Source organism: Rhinolophus sinicus, chromosome 1, assembly GCF_057876585.1.
Source record: "Rhinolophus sinicus isolate RSI-liver-muscle chromosome 1, RSI-T2T, whole genome shotgun sequence".
In the NCBI taxonomy this organism is placed as follows: Eukaryota; Metazoa; Chordata; class Mammalia; order Chiroptera; family Rhinolophidae; genus Rhinolophus; species Rhinolophus sinicus.
The window spans coordinates 53,223,676-53,248,379 of record NC_142501.1 but is presented as its reverse complement, the minus strand read 5'-3'; the positions used below and the strand labels follow the sequence as shown (position 1 = coordinate 53,248,379).

General features: G+C 35.1%; 1 protein-coding gene across 4 annotated transcripts in view; it reads right to left on the bottom strand.

Annotated features, from left to right (window-relative positions):
• Window positions 1–7,019: 7,019 nt before the first annotated feature.
• Window positions 7,020–24,704, bottom strand: part of LARP4 (La ribonucleoprotein 4) — a 60,240-nt gene continuing 42,555 nt past the window's right edge. For all 4 annotated transcript variants that reach the window (XM_019724581.3, XM_019724583.3, XM_074325701.2 and 1 more), the window contains exons 9-16: window positions 22,657–22,869; window positions 22,068–22,171; window positions 17,621–17,833; window positions 16,934–16,982; window positions 13,641–13,802; window positions 10,847–10,971; window positions 10,575–10,743; window positions 7,020–9,479 (exon numbers count right to left, since the gene is read on the bottom strand). In XM_019724581.3, the coding sequence (XP_019580140.1) occupies window positions 9,141–9,479; window positions 10,575–10,743; window positions 10,847–10,971; window positions 13,641–13,802; window positions 16,934–16,982; window positions 17,621–17,833; window positions 22,068–22,171; window positions 22,657–22,869 (1,374 nt within the window). In that variant the 3' untranslated portion in view covers window positions 7,020–9,140. The remainder of the gene's footprint in view (window positions 9,480–10,574; window positions 10,744–10,846; window positions 10,972–13,640; window positions 13,803–16,933; window positions 16,983–17,620; window positions 17,834–22,067; window positions 22,172–22,656; window positions 22,870–24,704) is intronic.

The following is a 24,704-nucleotide window of genomic DNA, read 5'->3' as shown; positions in this document are numbered from 1 at the left end:
TTAAAACTAGAAAGGTATTAAACCTTTTAAATAAAAAAGGTACATCTAATTTGCTCTTTCAACGTTTGACACTTTGACACATAGCAGCTGTTCCATCCAGTTCATTCAAGTGATATATACTAGTCCATCACAAAATATAATTATTTTGTTGATGGTCATTGTTTTCAGCTTATCCTTGTTGTTGTTTTGTTTCAAAGCTGCAACGTTCTGTAGTCCAGTCATTTTCCAGGGTATATAACTTGAAGTGGAATCCTGACAATGTAAGGTAGGTATGCTTATCCCTTTCTCTAAATACAGCCAACTTGCTCTCCAAAATTGTTTTATCAATTTATACTCCTATAGCAGTAAACGAGAACTGTTGTTTCTTCCCACCCTTGCCAAAATATGGGTACTGGTATTTAAATTTTGGGGGCCAAGTTTCTGTACTTAGACCCCCTGTCATTCTGGAACCTATTCCTATTCTTCTTCATTTATGACTCGTCAGGCTGCTTACATGTTTCACGGACACCCTAAAATCTGTCCCTCACTCTCACATCCAACCAGATACCAATTCCTGTCCATTCTACTTCCTTAAAATGATATATATATATATATCTGCCCCTTTCTCTCCATCTGATTAGTTTCCTATTGCTGCTATTAACAAATTACCACAAATTTAGTAGTAAAACAACATACATTTATTTATTCTCTTACAGTTCTGGAGGTCAGAAATCTGAAATGACTGATGGAGTTGAAACCAAGGTGTTGCCTGGGCTGGTTCCTTCTAGAGGATTCAGGAGAGAATCTTTCCTTTCCTCTTCCATCTCCCAGAGGCTGCCAGCATTTCTTGGTTCACGGATGCATCACTTTAATCTTCCATTGTCACATCTACTGACTCAGATCTCCTGCCTCCAGCTTACATGACTTTTTTGATTATATTGGACCCATGTGGATAATCCAAGCTAATCTCCCCATTTCAAGATCCATAATCACATCTGCAAAACCCCTTTTGCTATATAAAGTAACTTTCACAGCTTCTGCGGATTAGGATGTGGACATCTTTGTGGGAACTACTCATCCTATCACACCATCTTAACTGCTGCCCCCTTAATTCAAAATATCTCTCACTTGGAAAATTCCCCAATATTTACATAACCACCAGACCTGTGTTCTCAATTTCAAATCTAACCATAATCCTCTGCTTAAAGGCTTTCAGTGGTTTTCCATTCCCTACAGAATCAAGTGAAAACTCATTTTCTTAGCATACCATTGATCATGATTTAACTACAAATGAAATTCTTCAACTTCTCTCTTGCCACTCTACGGAAAGCTACACTCCACTCTTATGCTGAATTTGCCATATTGTCACACCTCCTTGCCTTTCTTTACTTGCATTCTTTTCCAGTATGCCAGCCATTCTTCCTTTGCCTACCTAGCCAACACATACCAATCAAGACTCAAGGTGAGAGTTAATGCCCTCTCCCACCAGGAGGGCTGGCCACTATTTCCTGTGTATTCCTAATTCAAAACACTTTATAGCAATATTCTGGCTTGTAACGCTTGACTCTCAAATTATTAAGGGTAGGAATTTCCTAATTTTAGCATCCTGTGCACTTAGTATCTTTTAGACTAGATATGTAAGATCAAAATGGTCAGAAGTGGAACAATTAAGATCACAGAAAGTTAGTTTGTGGGTATTTTCTGAAAGGTTGAATACTAATGAAAACCGTAATGCTGCACAAATAGTTATATATCCACAGGTAAATAATATAGTGGGAAAAAAATTAATTTTATGTAAGTTTACATCTGGAAACTTTGAAGATTATTTCCTTTTACTCCCCAATTTTGTGGCTAAGTAACCAAGCTGAGAGAATTAAATGACTGGTCTAAAAACACCAAGATTAGTAGCAGAGTTGGCTATACCTATGGAACACCTATAATTTCATTCAATCAAGGTAGAGGGGAAAGTTTGATACACATTCAAATTCTACAACCTTCAAGCCATGTTTATGGGTGTTACATTATTTCTACGAAACTGGTTGATGGAGGCATGCATCAATTATATCTTTTAGGAAAATGGCCACTCCATAACAAAGAAAACGTTTAGAGATAATTTAACAGTAATGACAAACTAAATGCATTTTATTCCTCCCCAGTACATCACAGACCTTACTGGTGAGGACTGAAAACATTACATCCTGAATAAAATCGTGTCAAGTGCCTATGACAATAGTTGGTGGCCTGGAGACTGTCCAGGTGGGAGAGAGGATGATGACTGGAATTAAGGGAACAATTGAGAGAAATAACAGCAGATACAAATCAAGTAATTTTTAGCCCTGTCCATAACACTTTTAAAATTAGCTCAAAGAAAATGTAATCTAATGAAAACCACCCTATGCTAGAGATTAACTATGTCTTTTGGACTTAAAAGAACAAGCATAACCATCTCAAAACTATACTATCTCCCTCCCCACAAAAGGTTCTTTACCAATATCTCCAATTATGGTGAACGGCACAAACTTCCATCCAGTCCCAAAGCCACAAATTTGATTTTGATGCCTTCCTCTCTTCCTCCATATCTAATCCATTCAAGTCCTATTCCTACATGCTTCTCAAATATTCTACTTTGCTCCAACTGTATCATCAGGTATAATCTAACCAGTCTCCCATCTGTTCTCCATAATGCACAAATTAAAAATCTCAGTAGTCTGGCTCTTACTTTCTTCAGCCTCAGCTTGGAAGATGGAAGTGTTCCCCACGCTGAATCCATAGGACCCTACAATTCTTCCAGTGCCTCACAGGTGGCATGTACAGGTTGTTCCCTCATCTGGAATACCCGCCTCCTTAACTACTTACTACTCTTTCAGGTATCTGTCCTGTTTCTTGGAGAAGCATTCTACCCCTGAATCATCCCCGACTCCAACTGCATAGATTCTAATTCTAGCTTTTGTATTTACTACTGGTCTAATTTTGCAATTATGACTATTTCATGCTAAGCACCGTAAGGGCAGGAATCCATTGCTGCCTAGCACACTGCCTGGAGTATAGCAGCAACAAATATTGGTTGAATGACTACTTCACCCACCACGATTAGTTTCAATGGTTAAGTCAAAACCCTGTTTTGACAAGGTCATTGATACTTGTAAAGGCAAACTTTGGAATGCAAAAAAAAATCAAAATTAGAACTTACATGCATCACTCAAGATACAAGTGTGTAAAGATAAATTAACAGCCTACATAATATTAAAGGGAGGCTGGGGTCCTACTATGGTTTAGTAAGTCCGATACTTTAGGCATACAAAGGAAACAGGAAAAGGAAAGCAACTTCAAAGATATGCATAACAGCTAGCAAAACATGAATTGGAAAAGATAACGCATAGATAGCTTGCTCCTTTACACAATACCAGAAGAAAATGAAGGTCGTTATTTCGGAGCAATATGAAGAAAGTGAAAACATCCTAATTCCCTTAAACTCTTATACAAACTAAAGACACTCTTGACAGTTTTTATTCCAGAGACTTTTAAGGACATTCACAATCCTGTAGTAGTAATGTTAAACTTTTCATAAAAACTGCCAGGCATATAACTGAAATTTAAACTTGGAGACATGCTTAGATTAGTATTTTCTAAATATATTAGGAATCTCAGTAATGAGAATCCTGACAAACCCATTCATTTTAAATACAACTCAAAAGCCTACATAAAATTGTCTACCAATTCGGTTATTAGTCCACTAAAAATACACAATTACATTGTGTTCTTAACACGTTGCGTACGGATCACGAGAATCTTCACGAGGGATTTAAATCGCCGTACACAACATGTTAATATGATAAAGAAATTTAAGTAATGTATCCCTCTCTCTTGGCCAAATAAACTAACACACACAAGGCACTAAAGCTTTGTTAGCATGTAACACTTGTACACCTGTCATGTTGCTCACCAATATTAACTATCTTATTGAAATAATCAACTGTTCATTAGCAAATTAAAGGTCTTAACTGTTTAAAGGGCAATGCTACTAATGAACCACATATAGATAGAATAACACTCAAAATATCTTATTGCACTGTCCTCACCATTTCACTTAAAGGAGGAACTTTATGGCTTCTCTCTGGCATATCCCAATTGCCAGCATCACTACTCTTGCGCTACAGGGCCATTATAAGTAAAAGAAGGGTTACCTGAACACAAGCGCTGTGATATGGCAATAGTCGACCTGATAACTGAGTGACTAATGGGCGGGTAGTATATACAGCGTGGATACTCCGGACAAAGGGATGATCCATGGCCCAGGCACACTACTCAGAATGACATGCAATTTAAAACTTATAAATTCTTTATTTCTGGAAATTTCCATTTAATATTTTTGGAACGTGAGTGCCACATCTAACTGAAACCACAGAAAGCAAAGCTGTGGGTAAGAGGGGGCTACTGTATTATTTTCGGTAAAAGTTGAGCTGTCACATTAATTTACAGATACCTGCTGTTAAAAAGCTAGAGATTTACTCAACTTTTCCATTTTTGTCTTACATAGTTTTAAAAAGCTTAACAGACCTACTTACATTTCCCAGTGAACTTTTGCTTTAAAAAGCTACCCAAACCCTTCAGCTTTAGGGTTTGATACTATCAAAGCAAGATGTGGTTGAAGAAGATAACCTAAATGATTTTCTCTTGGAAATGAAAGTTTTAAAAGCCCAGAATTTACATACTCAAGTCAACCCAAAATCTGCCTGCCCAATGAAGGCAAAATCCTTAAGCTGTGTATTGCCGTATGATTTTTTTTTTCCCTTTCAGTAACTGCTTCTGACACAAAAACAACTTAAGAAAACCCCAGAATCATAAAGCTGAATCTTCTAGCTCTCTGCCCTCACTTTACACATGAAATATCACATATCCTGCCTCCCCTCCCCTCCCGAAAACAAAACACCAACTGAGATCAGGATAGTAATGAAACTAGAGAGAGAGAGTGGGCAACATATAAAATTATCGAAAAATAACAAGAAGTCATTAGACATAAACCACCTGGAGAAAAGGAAACCAGTTCTGCTTTTAAATAATTTTATTGTTTCTAATTTTTGTTACTTTAATTTCTCATAGCACCTTGGCAATGTTGAAAACAAAAATACAAATACAAGGATGTACTCATTTTAACATAATAGCACGTGTCACACCATTTTGGGGGGCGATGGTTTTGACAACAGGAACATACCTAAGTAATGGACAAAATAGAGCCAGATAACTGGTTCTGACCACCCCCAATGCAAACGTTTAAGAGATGTCACTCAAGAGACACCTGAATGAAAAAAAAAAAAATTAATGTGGATGTTTCTTCCACTATATGCTAATCAGTGTTTGTGCTGCAAAACTGAAAATAAAACCATTTTATTTTATACACAGCCTGTTGGCATCTGAGCTGTACTTTTAGGAACCGTTTATTCGACAATTTATAAGTTCTCAGCTTTAAAAAAATCTTTAATAATTAGGTGTATTTTGAAATAGAATTTACTCTCAATTTGAAAACAAATTTTCTCTCAACTTCTTAAAATGTCCTCAGTCAGCTAACGAGAACTGAAATGTCTATGTATCTTGTTAGAAGCTCAGATTAGCTAAGTTAGCATACACCAAAAGCCTAAAGTTAAATTAACAACCACCAAATTGTAAGGAAATATAAAAAATTAGAAAAAATCCCCCATTGTATAGTTAAGAATTTATAAAAATCCCTCAAAAGGAATATATATTGTCCTCTTTTGCATTTTATCGTCTCTGTAAAAACAAACTGGATACTTTTAAAATATGGTTAACATACATGGCCAACACAAACATCAGACTTTACCCCAGTGCTGTTCAACTGTCAAAGTGAAACCAGTGGACATGTAAGCCAAAAGACTAAATATTAAGGCCATAACCACTAAAACTAGAGAAAGTATTCAGTAACTTTTAAATACTATTTTCTGCTCCAGCAGATGCTAATACTCAATCATTAAGCTTTCTGCAAAGCCAACCTGCTTATTTAAAAAAGAAAAAGGAATGTGAAACAATATTTAAGCTACATTAATTTTAGGAACCAAAAATAAATTAAAATCTGCATGTCATTTGATCACATGCAAATTAAGCACATAAGATGACAACAATAAACCTATCACTGAAAGATTTTATCTTCTCCCAAAATCCAGTTGAAAAAAATTTAGACGGATCACTCTTTTGAATGCCAGTGTCTACATTTGCAAAAATGAAGTTATTCAGATTAGAGACAGGCCCTAGATATCATGAAAACCTTAATAATCAGGAGAGGAAATGGAGATAATTTTGCAATCTTTCTATACACCTCTATGAAGTGCAAGGCGGAGAACTGTGAATCTTTTCTTCACGCAAATAAGAACGATGGCAGAAGATCAATGTACCATACAATCAGTATCATTTGCATCTACTTTTAGCCTTCAACAACCCAAGAAGTGTTAAGCCAAAAGGATAAAGAGAAAAATTTGACATATAAATTCTTCCTTCTAAAGAACCAAATAAATAGCTGAACTACAATGAATGCCCAACCCTTATCAGTTACAGAGTAATGCAGGGAAAAAAGCCAAGTTTCACACAACTCATAGGCATCATTTACATACAAACCTGAAATCTGCTGTAATAAAATAAATGCTAAATACATACTGTGAATATATATATATTTTATGTACACACACACGCGCGCGCACACACACACACAAATTCTGCCCTATACATCCCATCAAAATGGGAGCTATTAGCTATAATGATGCAAATTAAATTAAAACTATATATTTTATAAGAAATTTTAAAAGGTCATGTCTTTAAATTAAATTTCTATTTTCAATAACATTTGGGAAAAAGCAAGAACAAACTTGCTTTCTTCAAAAAGAAGACTCTTTTCTTGTGTTTCAATTAGAATATTTAGTTTTTAGAAGTTGGGTAAGTCACACAAGCATACAAATAATACAAGCCCACTTCTGTGACATGTAAAAAAATGTTTTGTTGCAAGTGCGATAATTAAGTTTATAATCCTTGCCAAGTGATTTTTATAAAATGTTTATTCTCTTAAATCCAATGCATTCACAGAGTGTTAACACTTTAAATGTTTATCATTTCCACCAACTGCAGCATTATTATCTAAGTAAACCAAAATAAGCAGTTTTATCATAGATGTAGTCAATGATTACTAATACTTTTTTAAAAAAGAACCTAAACTTCCCCCAAATGTTTAGCACAGGCAGTTTAATTGTATGTTTCATCTAGATGATTTAAAAAAAATAGTGTGTAGAAATGAATAGTTCCAAACTACTTAAATATATTACACCACATTATCAATCCACCAAATCAAAAGCAATTGCCAAGCTGAATAAGTTACAAAGAAATGGTAATTCTGGCGTGTACATAAATGTGCAGTGTTTTCAAAGCTTTGAACAGTTACCTACTAATACAAATCTCCAAAGCTTAACTTAAGAGTTGGAAGATGAGTTTCACAGTAATGTAATTTTAACTTCCATTTACATTCATTTTAATATATTACTAAGATGTTTACTCTATGTCACAATGGTGCTTTCCAGTGTTCACAATTTACAGTTTCAATTTGTACATATGTTATTCACTAATATAAGGGACAGTTATTACTATTACAAACTATCCCTAAAAAGAAAAACCCCACTTTACACAGAACTCTGAAAATGGTATGACTTAAAACAGATTAATGTAACATGGTTTTTAACATTTTAGCCATTTTCTAAGTACCAGCATGTAAACTTGCCTATTTAATATGAGAGTTACAACTTTATTCACTGAGAAATTATGTATCAATTTTCTTCAACTATCTTTCTCACCTTAACTCAAAAATCTCATGACTTGCTGGTTCTGTTTCTGTGAATTCCAAACTGTATTTTTTTATTTTTTTATTTTATTTTTTTGGAGAAAGGGAAGGAAGGCAGGCGATAAATACACTGTAAATAGAAAAGGTTGCCCCTAAATTAAGCCTTTAAAAAAATTATTTTTACTTCTATACTATTTAACACTGTAAGAGATTCAATTACAGTGTTTCATCTTTAGCTCTAACACAAATAAATTACTGTAGGGTCAGTCTGCCCTACCGTTCTGGGATCTAAAGTTCTAAATACTTGAATAGAAGAGTAAAATACTTCACTGTTCAATTCAGAAATCTAGAACAGTTATGAGATTTGACTGGTCAAGGCAGTTAGAAACATACAATTACATAGGTGTTTGGTTATTTTGCTTTTGGGGGTTGGTAGTCAAAGAACAGACACTGACAAATGAAGTAACAAAAAAAGTTGTTTCCTATTTAAGGGGGGAAAAAATCACAGAGCAGTTTAAACTTCTACAGTCCATTTGACCTATCCACTCTAAGACAGATTTTCAATTTTCTGAATAACCCCCATTCTTTCCTTGAGTATTAAACTGATTGGTAGTCATCTCCAAGTACAATCAGAGTTTTAACAGCTTCATGTTGAATGAAACATTAGTAAGGTCAAAAAGAGATTACATTTCAAACTGGAAAAAAAATCTACTCAAGTACGTATTACATTCAATTTTCATATCATTTAACTAACATGACAACAGATTTGGCTCCAATCACTCGTGTACACACTCACACCACAACAGGCACCCCAGCCACTGATCTGCTTTGCAACACAAGGCCATATAGGCAGAGCTGGCATTCTCCAAGCCAAACTTTAAATAGATTAAAAAAAGTAATTTCTAATTTTACAGAAATGTTTCTTCAAAAATATTTTCTCTCACTCCCTCATCTCTTATACTGAAGGATGTGTAATATGATTTTTCCCCAAGCTAAATCTGAACCCTCAAAATTGATTCCAGGCAGAAGATCTCTGCAAATTAAAATCAAAAACAAAAATAGAAAAATTATATTTTTATATATGTATATATATATATATATATATATATTTATACTGATTGGACTCCTCCAGCACTTTAAAATCACTTTAGAGATGAATTTTGGGATTCTACTGCTCACAACTCCAAAATCCATAATGATTTAAGGACAGACTGTTTCCTTCCTGGCTACCCGCTCCCCTCCAAAACAGTTCAGTACAGCCACGGCGGCTCAAGTTTAATGGGAAGAGAGAGAAGTTTTTGAATAGTTTTTTTGTTTGTTTGTTTGTTTTTTACTTTGGTGATCTGGGTGGCACATATTGCTCTTTGCCGTTACGTCGAGTCACTCCCTGAGGTATAGCCCTATGGCCAAACTGGCGTCTCTGTTCCCTGATTTTTCCAGCTGCTCCCCTAGGAATGGTATTGCCTCGGAAGCCAGAATAATCCTTACTAGCCCTTGCTTCTGGCTTCTCATGTGGTTTCTCAATGGACTTCTCAGGAGCTCCATTCTCTTCATTTTTGGTGGGAGACACTACATTGGAGCGGAGTTCTCGTAGTGGCTGCACAGGAACTGGAGATGGCTCTTTAGGGGGCTTCTGGCACACTTCAGCGTAACTTAGCTTTCGGGGTTCCTTTCAAGGGAAGATAAGGAACAAAAAGATTTATGGTACACATTCTCTAAGTACTAAAATACAAAAAGGATAGTATTAACCACAAGCAAATCAGTAAGGCACACTAATATACAATGCTATCCAAGTGTATCAGTACAATCTTTTAAAAAAATACATTTGTTGAAAAATGATAAAAAACATTAGTAATTTATGTATAGAACAATAATTTTACTTAAGGAATTTATTTGAAGGATGTTCATGTCACATTATTTATAGTGATGAAAAAACTGGAAATAACCTAAATGTCTAAGAAGGGACAGATTAAACTAATAATGGTCCATTCATATGACAAAATAAAATGGCTTCATTCTCTCTTCCCTCGGTACAAAGAAACCTGAGAAGGATTCCACAAGAATCTCAAGAGAGCCGATGGAAACCAATAATATATTAATAGAAGACTAATTAAAAGTCCTAACCACCTCATCTGAAAAAGGAGGACAATGGGGTCCTCCAACAATGGGATCAGGTACGTAAAAGGTCTTTAGCAGTGGTCCTGGCATACACTAGGCAATTAATAATTGGTAGCTGTTATCCTATACTATTATTATTAAATGACAAGATAAAATGTTCTTAACCTAGAAAAAATAAAGAACTGTACACCAAAATGCTACTATTGTATCAGTGAATAAAAGGTGTATAGGTAAATTTTGTGGGTTCCCCCCGCATCCGCTTTTCTGTATTTTCCTAATTATAAAAATGATTCTGGAAAGTGAATAAAAATGAGTGGTCCCTTATGGGTTCCACAGATTTAATCATTATACAAAAAAAATTTCAAGAGGCTCAAGGCACCTTTACACTAGCCCAAAAAGGATATATACAACATAAGAAGCTTCACTTAACCATAATATGATCAGAGAAAAAGCAATCAAAAGAAACAGAATGAATAGTAACTTCTTCACTTCCTCAACATGGCTAAAAATTCCATTTCTTCACAGTGCCCCAATCTGGGCTATTTCCAAGTGACTCTGCACTAGCAAAGAGTTACGGGAAAAGAATAACTTCTCATTATTTACCCTATTATTTTTTTCTTACATAAAACTAAATTCATCAAGTTACCTGCAGGGCCACAGTTACAGCTACATTTACGTTACTATTACAGGGGGAAGCAGTATTTGTCCTTGATGGCTTTGCAGTACTTGGGGAAGAAACTGATACTGTCGGCTGGTTGAGAACATCCTTCTGAACAGTGGAATCCTCTGGTAAATCCTTTTCTTGCTCAGTTGTGCTAAGGAAAAAAAGAGCTTGATATCAGACTTAGTATAGCACACAGAAACAGGTGAGCAAATGATCAGAAGAAAAAGTACTCAGTCATATCCTGAAACCTGTACCTTAACGCAGGAGGCTCAGCTGTACAGGGAGGACTGGTACTCATACTGAGTTGCTGGGCAGAGGTGCAGTCTGTCTGTTCATCCTCTGCAGGCACTGGACAACTAACTCTCAACTCTTCATTATCCTTAAAGTAAAAACAGATTTAAAAATTGCACTTAAAGTACAGGATAAACAACATAATATTGTAATAAGAATGTATGGTGCCAGGTGGGTACTAGGCTTATTGGGGGGGGAATCACTTTGTAAGTTATATAAATGTCTAACCATTACACTGTACACCTGAAACTAATATAATATTGAATGTCAACTGTGATTAAAAAATTAAAAGTTTTTTTAAATTGCACTTACATAAATACTTCTCCAAATAAGATATGCAAAGGGCCAACAAGCATATATTAAAGATGCTCAACATCATTAAACAGCAGGGAAATGCAAAACAAAATCACAATGAGACATCACTTGACACTCACTAGAATGGCTATAAATCAGTAAGCCAGACAGTAACAAATGTTAGTGATGATATTGGAACTCTCATACATTGAGGGTGGCAATGTAAAATGGTACAGCCACTTTGGAAAACAGCCTGGCAGATCCTCAAGAAGTTAAACGTAGTTACCATAAAACCTAGCAAATCCCACTCCTGGGAACATAAACAGGAGAGAAAACATGTCTGCACAAAAAAAGCTATACACAAATATATGTCATAGTAACATTATTCATAATAGCCAAAAAGTGGGAACAACCTACATACTCATCAACTGGTGAATGGATAAATAAAACGTAGAACAGTGGTCTCCCCCTTACCAACAGGGGCTATATTCCAAGACCCCCAGTGGATGCCTGAAACTGCAGATAGTACTGAACCCTATATACGATTTTTTATTTTATATGTATATGACTTTTTAATTTATAAATCTGGCCCAGTAAAAGATTAATAACAATAATAAAATATAACAATTACAACAATATACTGTAATGAAAATTTTGTGAATGTGGTCTCTCTGTCTTGCAAAGTATCTTATTGTACTGTACTTACCACTTCATTTAAAGGAAGCAGTTTACAGCTCTCTTTGGTCTATCTGAATTGTTAGCATCACTACTCTTGCACTTTGGGGCCATTATTGAGTAAAATAAGGGTTACTTGAACACAAGCACCGTGATGCTGTGCCCGTTAGTCTGATAACAGAGAGTGACTAGCAGCCATGGAGCATATACAGCGTGGATACACTGGACAAAGGGGTGATTCACATCCGAGGAGCACTACTCAGAATGGCATGCAATTTAAAACATACGAATTGTTTATTTCTGGAATTTTTCATTTAATATTTTTGAAGTGTGATTGATGTGGGTAAATGAAACCATGAAAAGTGAAACTGCATGTAGGAGGGGACCTACTGTATACATACAATGGACTATTATTGCATGATGAAAGGAATGAAGAACTGACACAAGCTACAACAATGGATGAATCTCGAAAGCAATATGCTAAGTGAAACAAGCCAGTCACAAAAAGACAAAATACTCTATGATTCTACTTATATGAGGTACCTAAAATTGTCAAATTCATAGAACAAAGTAGAATTATGGTTGCCAGGGACTGAGGGAAGCGGGAATGAAGTTGCTGTTTAATGGGTAGCGCATTTTAGTTCTGTAACTAAATTTTAGTTCTCCAGAAGATGAAGCGTTCTGGAGTTTGGTTGCACAACAATGTGAATGTATTTAACACTACTGAAGTATACACACTTAACAATGGTAAGATGGTAAATTTTATGTTATGTGTATTTTACAATTAAAACAAGAAAAACAAGAAAAGAGCCCTAGAAATTAATATCTAAAATACTAAAAGCCAGGGTAGCTGGTTAGCTCAGTTAGTTAGAGAGTGGTGCTGATAAAATACTAAAAGCCAATTATTCAGGAAACTTGGGAAGACATGACCCACCAATATGGGAAAGTAAAACAAGAGTAAGAAAAAGAGGGGATTCAATAAAGGAGAATAAGGAAATTCCCAGATGGTGAAATCCCAGGAACACAGCAGTGTGCAGGCCACCGAGTGTAGGACAGGAGAAATACTAACCATATACTATGAAGCTCAGTTAGGAAGAAAATATGTAATACTGAGATGTGACTTATAAATGAGGGCATGGGGTAGTCTAACTGGCAAAGATTTTCACTTTTTTAGTGATACTAAAATAATGGGGCATCTTGTAAGTGATGGTGTCCTAGATATGATGAAGTACAATCTATTGCGAGGATGAGACAAGTATGTTGGTTTAAGAGAGCTAAATCCTTAGCTTCTAGAATGTAAAGTTAACAGGCAACATCTAAAACTGAAAAGTCAAGAAACAGCAGTATAACCATGTTAATTAGAAATACAGGGAGAGATGTCAGGAGAAAAAGCTAGAGTTGAAAGTGGTTGCTGGAAACTACTATTTTCATTATAAGCTTAGATCTACTATGTATACGTACTATTAAAATAAGACTGAGTTTACCAAACGAGCTTAGAATTCATTTATGGCACTGGTTAATTATAGGCACTTAAGTGGCAATGACTTTCCATTCAGCTTCCATTAATCAGTTCTAGCAAACTGAGTGACTGATAAAAAGACATACAAAAGTGAAGAAACATTTTATTGAACCTTGTGTAGCTTTATCATAAATCTTTTTATAATACTCAAAGTATGCCGAAAACCTCATGAATAAAAACTGTTAGAAATACTTAAGTACAAATAAAAATTTAATAATAACCTTGAAAACATAAGTTAATATAGTCCCATAAGGTGTTTCAGTGTTTACCTTTTCTTTGTAGACACCTTTAACAATATCAGACATCCTACTCTCCAAAACAAGTTCACCTGGTGTTCTTGATGAACTCCCAGGTAAAGGAGGAAAATTTGAGGCTAGTAAGTCAAACTTTGGTGTTGGAGCCTTAGCTTCAGCTGTTGAAGGATGGGGTCTCTAAAAGACACAAATCATAAAACAGGTCACATGTCTGTCTCATTCTCTAATCCTGTACCACAGAAGGTGAAAGTTTCAAAAAACAAACTCTACCCTAAGGCACAGAATTGTTCCCCTATAAATTCTTGGCTTCTCATCTCAGTCGAACTCTCATTAGTCTTTAACAATGACTACTTTACCTTTAGCCAGCTGTTTCTTTTGCAACCTTTGCCCCACTACTAAGCCTTCTAATCTATCTCCACTATTTGTTGCTTTCTATATTTACTATACCTCCTTTCGTAACAAAATAAAAACAAAAAACCCTACCTCAAGTAAATTGGCCATCATCTTTTCTCCTTCCATACAGTCTAAAGAGAGAATACCCTTCCTTGAAAATCTCATCTTTCCCTTTCACCTACCATCCTATATATCCTGACAAACCTCTCACTTGTTATACCGCCTCTTCTACTTCCTCACCTTTGTACTCATCACTCACTTCACTAAAACCGCTTTGACAAGTCACCAATGCCTTCCACAATGCAAAAGCTGACATTCTTTTTTGCCCCCGACCTCACTATAACATTTGGCATGGTACACATTCTTTCCTTTGGGAGCTCATTTTTCACTTAGCTTCTGTGATACCGCTATTTCTCTTGATTCTCAAGTCTGACAATAATGTGCTTTTCTTTCCCTGCCCACTTTTTTTTTTTTTTACAGGACTTTATTGGGGAACAATGGTCAAATTGTTGTCCTTTCAATCTTAGTTGTGGGGGGTTCTGTTCAGCTTCAAGTTGTTGTTCTTTCAGTCTTAGTTGTGGAGGGCGCAGCTCAGCTCCAGGTCCAGTTGCCGTTGCTAGTTGCAGGGGGCACAGCCCACCATCCCTTGCGGGAGTCGAACTGGCAACCTTGTGGTTGAGAGGACAGGCTCCAACCAACTGAGCCATCCGGGAGCTCAGCGGCAGCTCAGCTCAAGGTGCCGTGTTCAATTTTAGTTGCAGGGGGCGCTGCCCACCATCCCTTGCGGGACTCGAGGAATTGAACTGGCAACCTTGTGGTTGAGAGCCCGCGCTCCAACCAACAACTGAGCCATCCAGGAGGCAGCTCAGCTCAAGGTGCCGTGTTCAATCTTAGTTGCAGGGGGCAGAGCCCACCATCCCTTGCGGGACTCGAGGAATTGAACTGGCAACCTTGTGGTTGAGAGCCCACAGGCCCATGTGGGAATCGAACCGGCAGCCTTCGGAGTTAGGAGCACGGAGCTCTAACCGCCTGAGCCACTGGGCCGGCCCCTCCCTGCCCACTTCTTTTAATGGTTTTTGGTTTCTATATGGTTACTACCTCTCACTTTCCATACTCTCTCCATTTGATATCCATTATCCATGACTTCAACTACTATGTATATGGGAACAACACTTAAAATAATCTTGTTCACTTTCTGGTGGTCTTTTGACTGCACAACTCTGAAAATTTGCCAAAAATCATTATTAAGTTGTACATTTTAAATATTTTCAGCCCAGACCTTCACCTGAAACCCAGACGTTCATTTGCCTATCAGCCATCTTCACTCAGATTTTGCTTAAATACTTCAAACATCATTAATGAATAATCTTATTTTATAGTCCAAAACGACTATGCCCCCCATCCTTGGCCTACCATGCTCCATTCTTGGCCTTCATAAAAAAATCATTCACTCTCTTACAGAGTCCCCTGCCATGTCCTTGTCTAATCTTATGACTTCAATCACTACGCGTCAGCTTACAAATTCAAATTTTATCGCTAGCTAAGATCTCCCTCCTGCACAAGGGCACCTGCACCCCTGCCCTTCCTACTGGAAAGCATGCCTATCTTTTTTTTCCTCATCTCAATATTCAGTCCTCGATCCAGACATTTTCAATGTATTAAACAGACTTCAAGCCGAATCAAGTCTCCTCAATTATTTAGGACCACTTGAGGATTGACGTGGCCTGCTAAAATGGTATCCTTAAAAATTGTTGCCTCAAGGTTCATGGCTGCCTATGCCTATGGTATAGAAAGCTATACATGAAAAAATAACATTGTTTTAAAGAGTTCACAGTTTGACCTAAGACTATTCTTTATTATAATGTAATACGTTTACTTCTTTGAAAATGTGTGTTTTCACTACTTATGTGATATATGTACACTTATCTGTATATGTATACCAGCTAGTAAACTACATGTGTATTACTTATATAGGTATATAATTCACTACTTATACATGTAAAATAAGCATTATATTACACATTTATGACATGTCTGTAAATCCTAGGCAAGGTTTTCTTGAGATCTCCGTATCTTTCTACACCATTTTTATTCTCAACTCCTTTTGGTCTCAGTTAAAAGATGGTAAACAGTCACCATGAACAAACCACAAAAAAATCAAAATACGAATTTGAAGCTAGGTAAATTAAGATTCAAATAATAATATGTCTAGAAACATAGCAAATTTTCTTTAAGCTGTTTTATAAGATTAGTGGATATAATAAACAGTACATAAAAATTGCCTTCAAATAACAATAAATAGTATTAACACCATCCAACAGAGCTTTAAAAGTGAATGATATGTCCTATCAGATGGGCAAAAAATCATATTCTCTGCAAGGCTATGGATAAACAGGGACTTCTGTTCACTATCTGTTGGAATGAAAATTGGCACAATCCCTACAGAAAGCTATTTGGCAGCAATATATTAAATTGTGACCCAGAAATCCAACTTCTAGAGATTCTCCTTCAGATATTATTGTACACATAGGAAATGATGGTTGTATAAGGTTATTGTTGCACTGTTTGTAAGATCAAAATAGTCAAACAACTTAAACGTCCATTAGTGAAGAGTTAAACTGTTCATATTTTTTATTTTTAAACCAAATATATTAGGTATTCAAGTAATTTTTTTTAAAAAGTGAGCAACACAGGCCAAATCCCTAACTATATATGTCCTTTAAGGGGTGAGGGTGGGTATGGTAGGGGTATATATTTCAGGGTCAAGCACAGGCTCTATTTATCTTTGCTGAATACTATAAGCAATAAAACAAAAACCCAGAAAGGTAGACCACAAGTCAATGCCATAGAAAAAATTACAAAAAGGAAAAAAAAAAGAAACTGAACAAAAGTAATTAAAAGTAAAAACCACTTACTGGGATTCTGTCATCTTCTCGTCGTCTTCTCCCTCTGAAAAGAGTTCTCCTTTTAACAACGACAAAAAAAGGGGGTGGTGGGAGGGATAATTTATAAGTTTCTTCAAATTTATACATTCTGTCAAAGATGTGGGTGAATGTCTAAAGTATCTACACTTTCTAAATCTCCATTATTGTTAAAAAATAAATATACAGTCTTCTGAAGGGATCCTGCGCTAATCTACCAAAAACTTCAACCACCACCACCACCACCACATAAGTTGGGCACATTTTTATTAGAAGTGTTCTCTCCACACCAGAAGCATATTAGGGTTCAGTTTTTTTGTTTTGTTTAGGCAGGGTAGGAATATATAACCCCATTCCCATAGTTTAGAAGTTATGAGAAATTAAAACTATAATGCAGATGGGATCTTCTCTCTCTAAGCCATTCTTTCCTCAGTGAACTCAAAGGACTTCAGAATAACTTTATAAACCTCTGACTCACAGCTATATTCTATATGGACATTCTTAAATTTCTCAATAACTTTTAAAAAACTACTGATCTGTATGATGTAACACTATTTATTTAGCATACACCAATAAGTAAGTCTAAAAAACCCACATTAGATCGTAGTTTTCAAAAGTTCACATTATGATCAAAGAATTTTCATATACCTCATTTCCTTATTTATTACCATATTTCCTTACCTGCCCCTACCATAGTCCCCATTCTGTTCAATCTGCAAAGTGGGGGTCTCTTTTGGCAGGTAGCTTTGCTCCTGATGCGCTGTTACTGCAGGGTTATGCCGTTCAGCTGTAAAGTTCCTTGAACCAGATCTGTTTAATGGTCCATCCCCCAATGACACAGAGACCTCTGTTGAGTGTTCTGAACCACCTGATGACCTAAAATGAGGCTTCACACTATAAGAAATACAAAATTACATACATAAAAGCTAAGACAGACAGAAAAATCTTTCCTTGTAATGGTAGAAACTCTTAATAGGCCAAGTTAAAAATTGCTTCCTGTCATATCCTAATTTCCCATTAATTAAATTAAACATAAAACTGTCATGTAAACCCTTTTGTGTCCCAGATGCATTATTTTTAAAAGGCAAAGAATTCTTACGTTACAAAGTTATTTGGAGGGATTTGGGAGAAGAGCCAAAGTTCTTCAAGATAAAACTACTCCTACATCAATATTCAGAATATAACTAGGATTTTAGCTATTTTCTTTGACACAAGCTGCAGACTTGACACATCTAAATCAGTCAGGCTTTAAACTTAATGATTCTATGCCATGCTTTCTCAGTTGGGCAACATCACCCCCAAATGGGAGTAAATATTGGTTCCTTGGGGGGAGAGGGGAATCTTATTCCTACTCATTTCATGTATAAAACACAGATAAACATACATTACATAAATAGATATACCATAATCTCTAGTATTAAATTTTCATAGGGGGAAGTTAGGGAAAAAAGTCTAAAAAGGCTCTTTTAGGCGGTGACAATGAAAAAAAGAGTAAGAAAAGGTGGAATATATTAAAATCCCAGCTTCGTACTAAACATCCCTCACCAAATAAAATTTGTTGTTCAAACAAAGATCCATACATTGGACAAAAAAAACTAGAAAAACACAATGAAAATAATAGTCTGCCATGACTTCATGAACTAAGGCATGGCATACTTCTAACAAAAGTAGCTTTTATCTTGGATGATGTGTATAAGCATCCAACTCTAACACTCTGTAAGCAATGAAGCCAGGGTAGGGTGAAGGCGAGAGGATGCAGTGAAATCAATAGTGAGAACATCTCAAGTCCAAGCAACCGAGGATCTTGGCTCTGCAGCAGATTTAACAAGGAAGTATGAGATTTATATTTGGTCCCTTGTTAGCAGTTTATATAGACCATTTTTACAGTCTGTTTTCATAGTTACAAATTCATAATATTAATAACACATCGCCAATTCCTGGCTCTCTAAATACGGATTTAAAACCTCATAATTGTATGCCCAACAATTAACCATTAATTCCAACAGCATCTCCAGCTCTCCTACTTTACTCTTTACAGAACATAAAAACTTAGGTTACTATTATTAAAACTTAAAGCTAAAACTCAGGCTACAAAGTTGAGCTGAGTTTAATATGATTCTTTTCCAGTTAATTACTTTCTATCACAAAATAGATTTTAGTAGCAATGAAAATTACCGTATGTCAACTAACACAAAATAATTTTCAAAATATATTATCCAACACATCTGAAAAATGATCTCATTAAGTAGACATGCTGTTTCCATGATTCAGAAAGTTTCACCTAAATTTTCTCATTGCATTTCAAAACACCTAATGGACAACTTATTAGGTTTAAACAGCCCTCAGATCTCATAATCTTACCCTTCACTGAGAGGGACTTACAATCTCAGTCCGGGCAAAAGAAAGAAAGGAGTGGTAAAAGATAGAAAGGAAGAAGTAAAGTGACAGAAAGATAAAATATGAAAGGTAGAAAAATGCCCGGACTTCTGAAAGTTAGTCCTATTCTCTCTAAGTAGGTCTGGTGATCATCACAGGGCTGTTATAAGGTTAAACTGTTAGACGGTTAATATAGTAACTGCCAAACTTTCTCCTTGACTGGAAAGTAAGTAAAAAGGAAGGTCTGGCAGTGGTCACTTCTTAAGGAGGAAACACGGATTTGGGTTGGGAGTCAAAAAGCTTTTTTAGTTTCATCTGTAATATTTGCATTTTTATAAGAAAGTATTCACGTACTATTTCTGTAAAAATTAACAACCTGTATTGGTTAAACATGGAAAATAATTGTATACAAATGGTTTTGAATAACAAGAAAAATTATAATAAACCTGCCCGGTATCTTCAAAACCATAGGTACACCTCCATAAAAGCAAGGATAGCTTGACTGTCATTCTAGGCTTTCTTATCGTAATCTCCCCCCCTTCGCCAAGAAAGCACAGTAAAGACACATGACAATAAAGAAACACAGTGAACACACTTAATGTATTTTTAAGTCAAGCACCTGAAAACATCAGTATTCTTCGCTATTAGTTAAAAATTGCTTTTAGTCTAACCTCATAACAAAGATGTCTATTCTATTAACAGTTTAAAGGAAACGTTAGCCATTTAAAGAAATGTGAAATCAATAGATATGTATTTTATAGAGCTACTATGTCTAAGCATGGGAAATCTGTTATCTCCAAACAAGGAAAACTGCAAATTGTCATTTGCTCTAATTTAATTATTAAAAAAAAAACACTTTACCAGCTATGGTAAAGGAAAAGGAAATGTTCTAAATCTCAGGTCTGTTGATAACTAGTAATGTAACCCTAGTAAGATATCTGTCCTCTTCAACTTTTACTTTCTTCATCTGCAAAATGAGTTAAAACTATATGGTAACAATCTGGTCTTTCCAAATTTAAACATCCTTGTCTCTAACAAAATAATCTTGTTTTGAACAACAGGATGTATATAATTAAGGTTCACTGACTGTACTTACCCTTCACTGAGGGTAATACTTGAATTTCACAGTTAATTGTTAGTGTATTACCAAACAAGAGTCATCGATAAGAGCACAAATAATCCTTTGCTTATAAAAAAACCTTACATTGTTACAATATGAAGAGATCTCATTTGAAACTTCATAAAGCAAAAGAATTTTATCTAGTTAAATTTTCCTAACACTTAAAAATGATCTTTAAATGTTTTAACCAATTGTGTCAGTTAAAGCTGAGTACAAAAATTGTGACTATTATACTTACAAGAAGCGGAGTATAGCATTAGGAATAGAGACAGTGGAAATGTAACGGCTCTGTGTGATGTCAGAGGGATAGTGGATGGGGGGAGGGGGGTTCACACAGTGTGAGGGATATAAATGATAAACGTCTAAGTATTACTTTGTCTTGTGTATCTGAAACTAACAAAAAAAAGAAATTAAAAAAAAAAATTGTAACTATTAGAGGATAGTACATATGAATGCTTCCAGAATCCACTGAGAAGAATATTTTTTAATACTGTAAGGCTTCTTTTTCCAGTGAGGCATGTTTCAGAAAAACCTTACAAAAAGGATTTCGTTCCTAGAAGTCATCTTAGAAAAACATTATGTGGTTTTTCTAGACCACAAACACTATTATGTGGTCTCCTTGCCAAAAAGAATCAACTGGGAGAACAAGATCTGGCAAGAGAAACACCACTGAAAAGAAATAATTTTATAAAAACAAAACCCAGAAGGCTCACAAAATAAGCAAACAAAAAATAACAAATGTGACACTATTAATAGTGTCTTTTTTCTTTGGTTACTCTAATACTGTCAAAAGCCATAATATATACCAAATTATTGATATTATCAGTTGTTTATGTAAAGAATAATACTTAAGAGACATATCAATATTTTACATAACAAAAGTTTCCAGAGTTCTCAATAGTTTGTTTAGAACAGCATGTTGTAAGTGTAGGCTTTGGAGTCAAACTACCTGGGCTCAAGTATTGGCTCTGCCAGCTACTAGCTATGTGCCTGTAAATACATGATATTTAACCTTGTATGTCTCAATTTCTTTATTTTTAAATAGATACAGGAACTATCTATCTTATAGGGTTATGAAAATTAACTGTGATAAACATGTAAAGCCCATAAAACAAAGCTTTAGACATTAAATGCCCAATAATTGTTAGCTATTACCTGTTTTACAGTATAGTTCACAGAAATTATTTCAAAAATTCAATTCTTAAAAATCCCAAATAATTCATATTCCCAGCATTTATCACTCAATTCAGTTAACATTTCTATCCTCAAAAAAAAACTCGTTCTCTAAAATGTTACCTATTTAACACACTAAATGGCATTTAGACACCAGATTTTTATGTTACTGCCATGAAATATTTTTTCAATTCTATTATTTAAAAAAACCCAACAGTATGTATTGTGCACAATCTCATTTTTATACCCATTATCAACTCTAAGGTCAAAGTGTGTTCATTAATTCTACATTAAATCATTCACATGTTTGTAAAAAAAAAAGAAGAAGAAAAAGAAGAAGAAGAAGAAGAAACAACCCCTCTTAATGAGTCTGCAGATAAGCATCCTATGCACACAGTTACTCTATAAGAACTACTGGGAATTATTTACAATGAATTCCAGCCATGATTTTTATCTTACCGACTTTTTTGGAATGGTCGACCCATATTCACAGCAGCAACATTTGTTTTATAAGATCCTGGTGAATTAAAGCCATTCACAAAACTACCATTGGGAAAGGGAGCCTAAAAGAAAATTTTAATGTTTAAAAACAATTAATGGTAAAGGCAAAATCTGGTGTGAAGGTCATTAAGAAATTTCTGATGACCTAACCTAGCATCAATTTCTTTTACAAGCCAAACATAATTTGCTACTTATACAAACTTTTGCAATACTTACTTCAAGTATCATTTGATTTACAGAACAAGAAATCACTAGTTCGTTACTTAATAAAAGACACTTTTCTCTGAAAAAGTTTCACAAAACTAAAAGCAATTAAAATCATTCAGGATTTATCCAATTCACTCAGCAAAATCTAAATATAAATTATAGGAACCAATAGCTCAACGCTTACTCATATGCATACATTTGCTTATCACTACTTAAAATAGCCTGAAAAGAACCAACATCAACACGTTAAAAACAACAATAAAAAAGGAACTACTCTAGCTGATTTCTTAGCATTTCAGCTTAAGTGAAAAATTGTATTATTTAGAAGAATCTCACTTACCAGTGGTGTTTCAAAGTAAGGTGCAGGATTTGGAGACCAAGACTGAGGCACGATACTGTAGACTGAGTACTGTTGGTGAGGGTTATATACAGGCTGCATAAAGACTGGTGAGGCATACTGTGCTTGGGTTTGGATGGGCTGACTATACATACTAGAATCCATTAATCGATAACCATTCTTAGCAAAAAATGTATTGATGGCTTTTATCCTTGCCTAGAAGCAAGAGGAATACATGATAATCACAAAATACTACGTGTATATATTTTTATAAATATAATTTAAATTTTTAACATATTTTACATGACTACATTATTTCTGCCTATTATAGAATCAGTAGAGCAAAAGAAAAGGAAATGATAGTTTTGATGAAAGAAACCTCTGCATGGCAAATATCACAAAAAACCAAAAAAATCAAAACAGTAACACGAACTGCAACTTATCACCGACAAGGGGGCTAATATTCCTTATAAATTCTATAAAGACATTAAAAAGTCCAATGAGCCTATTTAAAAATGAGAGAAATGAACAGAGTTCACAGAATAAAAAGGACAAATGGCTCTTAAACATATGAAAGGATGCTAAACCCTGCTCAGAAGAGAAATGCAATTTAAAATGAATTAAAATTTCTCATTTATAAGATTAGCTAAAGTCCAAAAAATTGACAACATGTTCTGTTGATAAGACTGTGGGAAAAGGCATTCTAATATACTGATGATGGGCAAGCAAGGAAAGTTAGCAATATCTTCCAAAATACAAATACATTTACCATATTCTCATCAATCCCACTTCTAGAAATCTTTCCAAAAGATATACTGACCAAACAGTTTCTGTTTTTAAAGGACACACAGAGCTACTTACTGACACTAATTGTAATAGGGAAGGGGACAAAAACTCTCCCCAACACACACACACACACACACACACACACACACACACACACACACGACAGTCCATTAATGGTTGAATATACCACAGTATATGCACATAACTGAGTAACACGCAGATGTAAAAACAACTGAGGAACTGCTCTAAATACTATTATGAAGTGATTTCCAGAATATACAGAGTATTTTTAAAAAAGAGGGACGGCAAGGAGAAGAGTTTGTATTATACGTTATTCTTTAGCTAAGTGAGATGGGGATATGAATATACTTGCATCCACACATATATGTGTGTGAATATGTATTTAATATACTGTTTTAGATATTTTACTTTTAAACCATATTGAAAATAAAATTTTAAAAAACTAATTTGTAAAAGCAAAATGAACCTAAATGTGCATCCAATTAATAATATAACAGAGAAATCTAAGTGAAGTCGAACCACAATAAAATCAACTGTTATGAATGTTCCTTAGGAATAAACCACAAGGAAAAGTATGGAAAATTTCTTAATTTATTTACAAAATTACATTGCTATTGGTATTACTCTGATATTTTGTATGTGATTACGGGATACATCAAATCAATAATTCTATTGGGGTCACTGAGATCTGAAGTTTAAACATGGGAGAATGGCAACGCAAATATGAAACTGAAGAAGAAAAACCATGTTGCCTAAATTTAAACTGGAAGTACCAGTGGAAATGCACGACATAGTTTGTCTTTAAAAAACAAAGCAAAACACCTATTTCATAGCTCTGTCCAATAAAAGGCTTAGAAACAATGACCAAACCAGTCATCACAAGCACTCCTTGTGCCCAGTCAGTGGACTGCAAAGTACCATTTCCCCATAAAAGTATCATGGGGGCTTTGGAGAGTTACCCCAGGCTTTTGACACAAAATGTACAAAAGTCTGGACCATCTTATCACAGTAGAGAGCAAGCAAACCACTGAAAACTATTAGGGCCATGACAAAATGACTCATGAGTTAACTCAAAAAGGCCACACTTCATCAATAAACAGGGACAATAAACACACCAAATGTTCAAATATTCAAAAACAAAAACAAACCCCAACATCTGAACAGTCATTTTGAGAGTTGCTAAGTAATCAACACATTATTTTCAAAATCTGTTAATAAAAGCTAGAACCAATTTATCACGCATT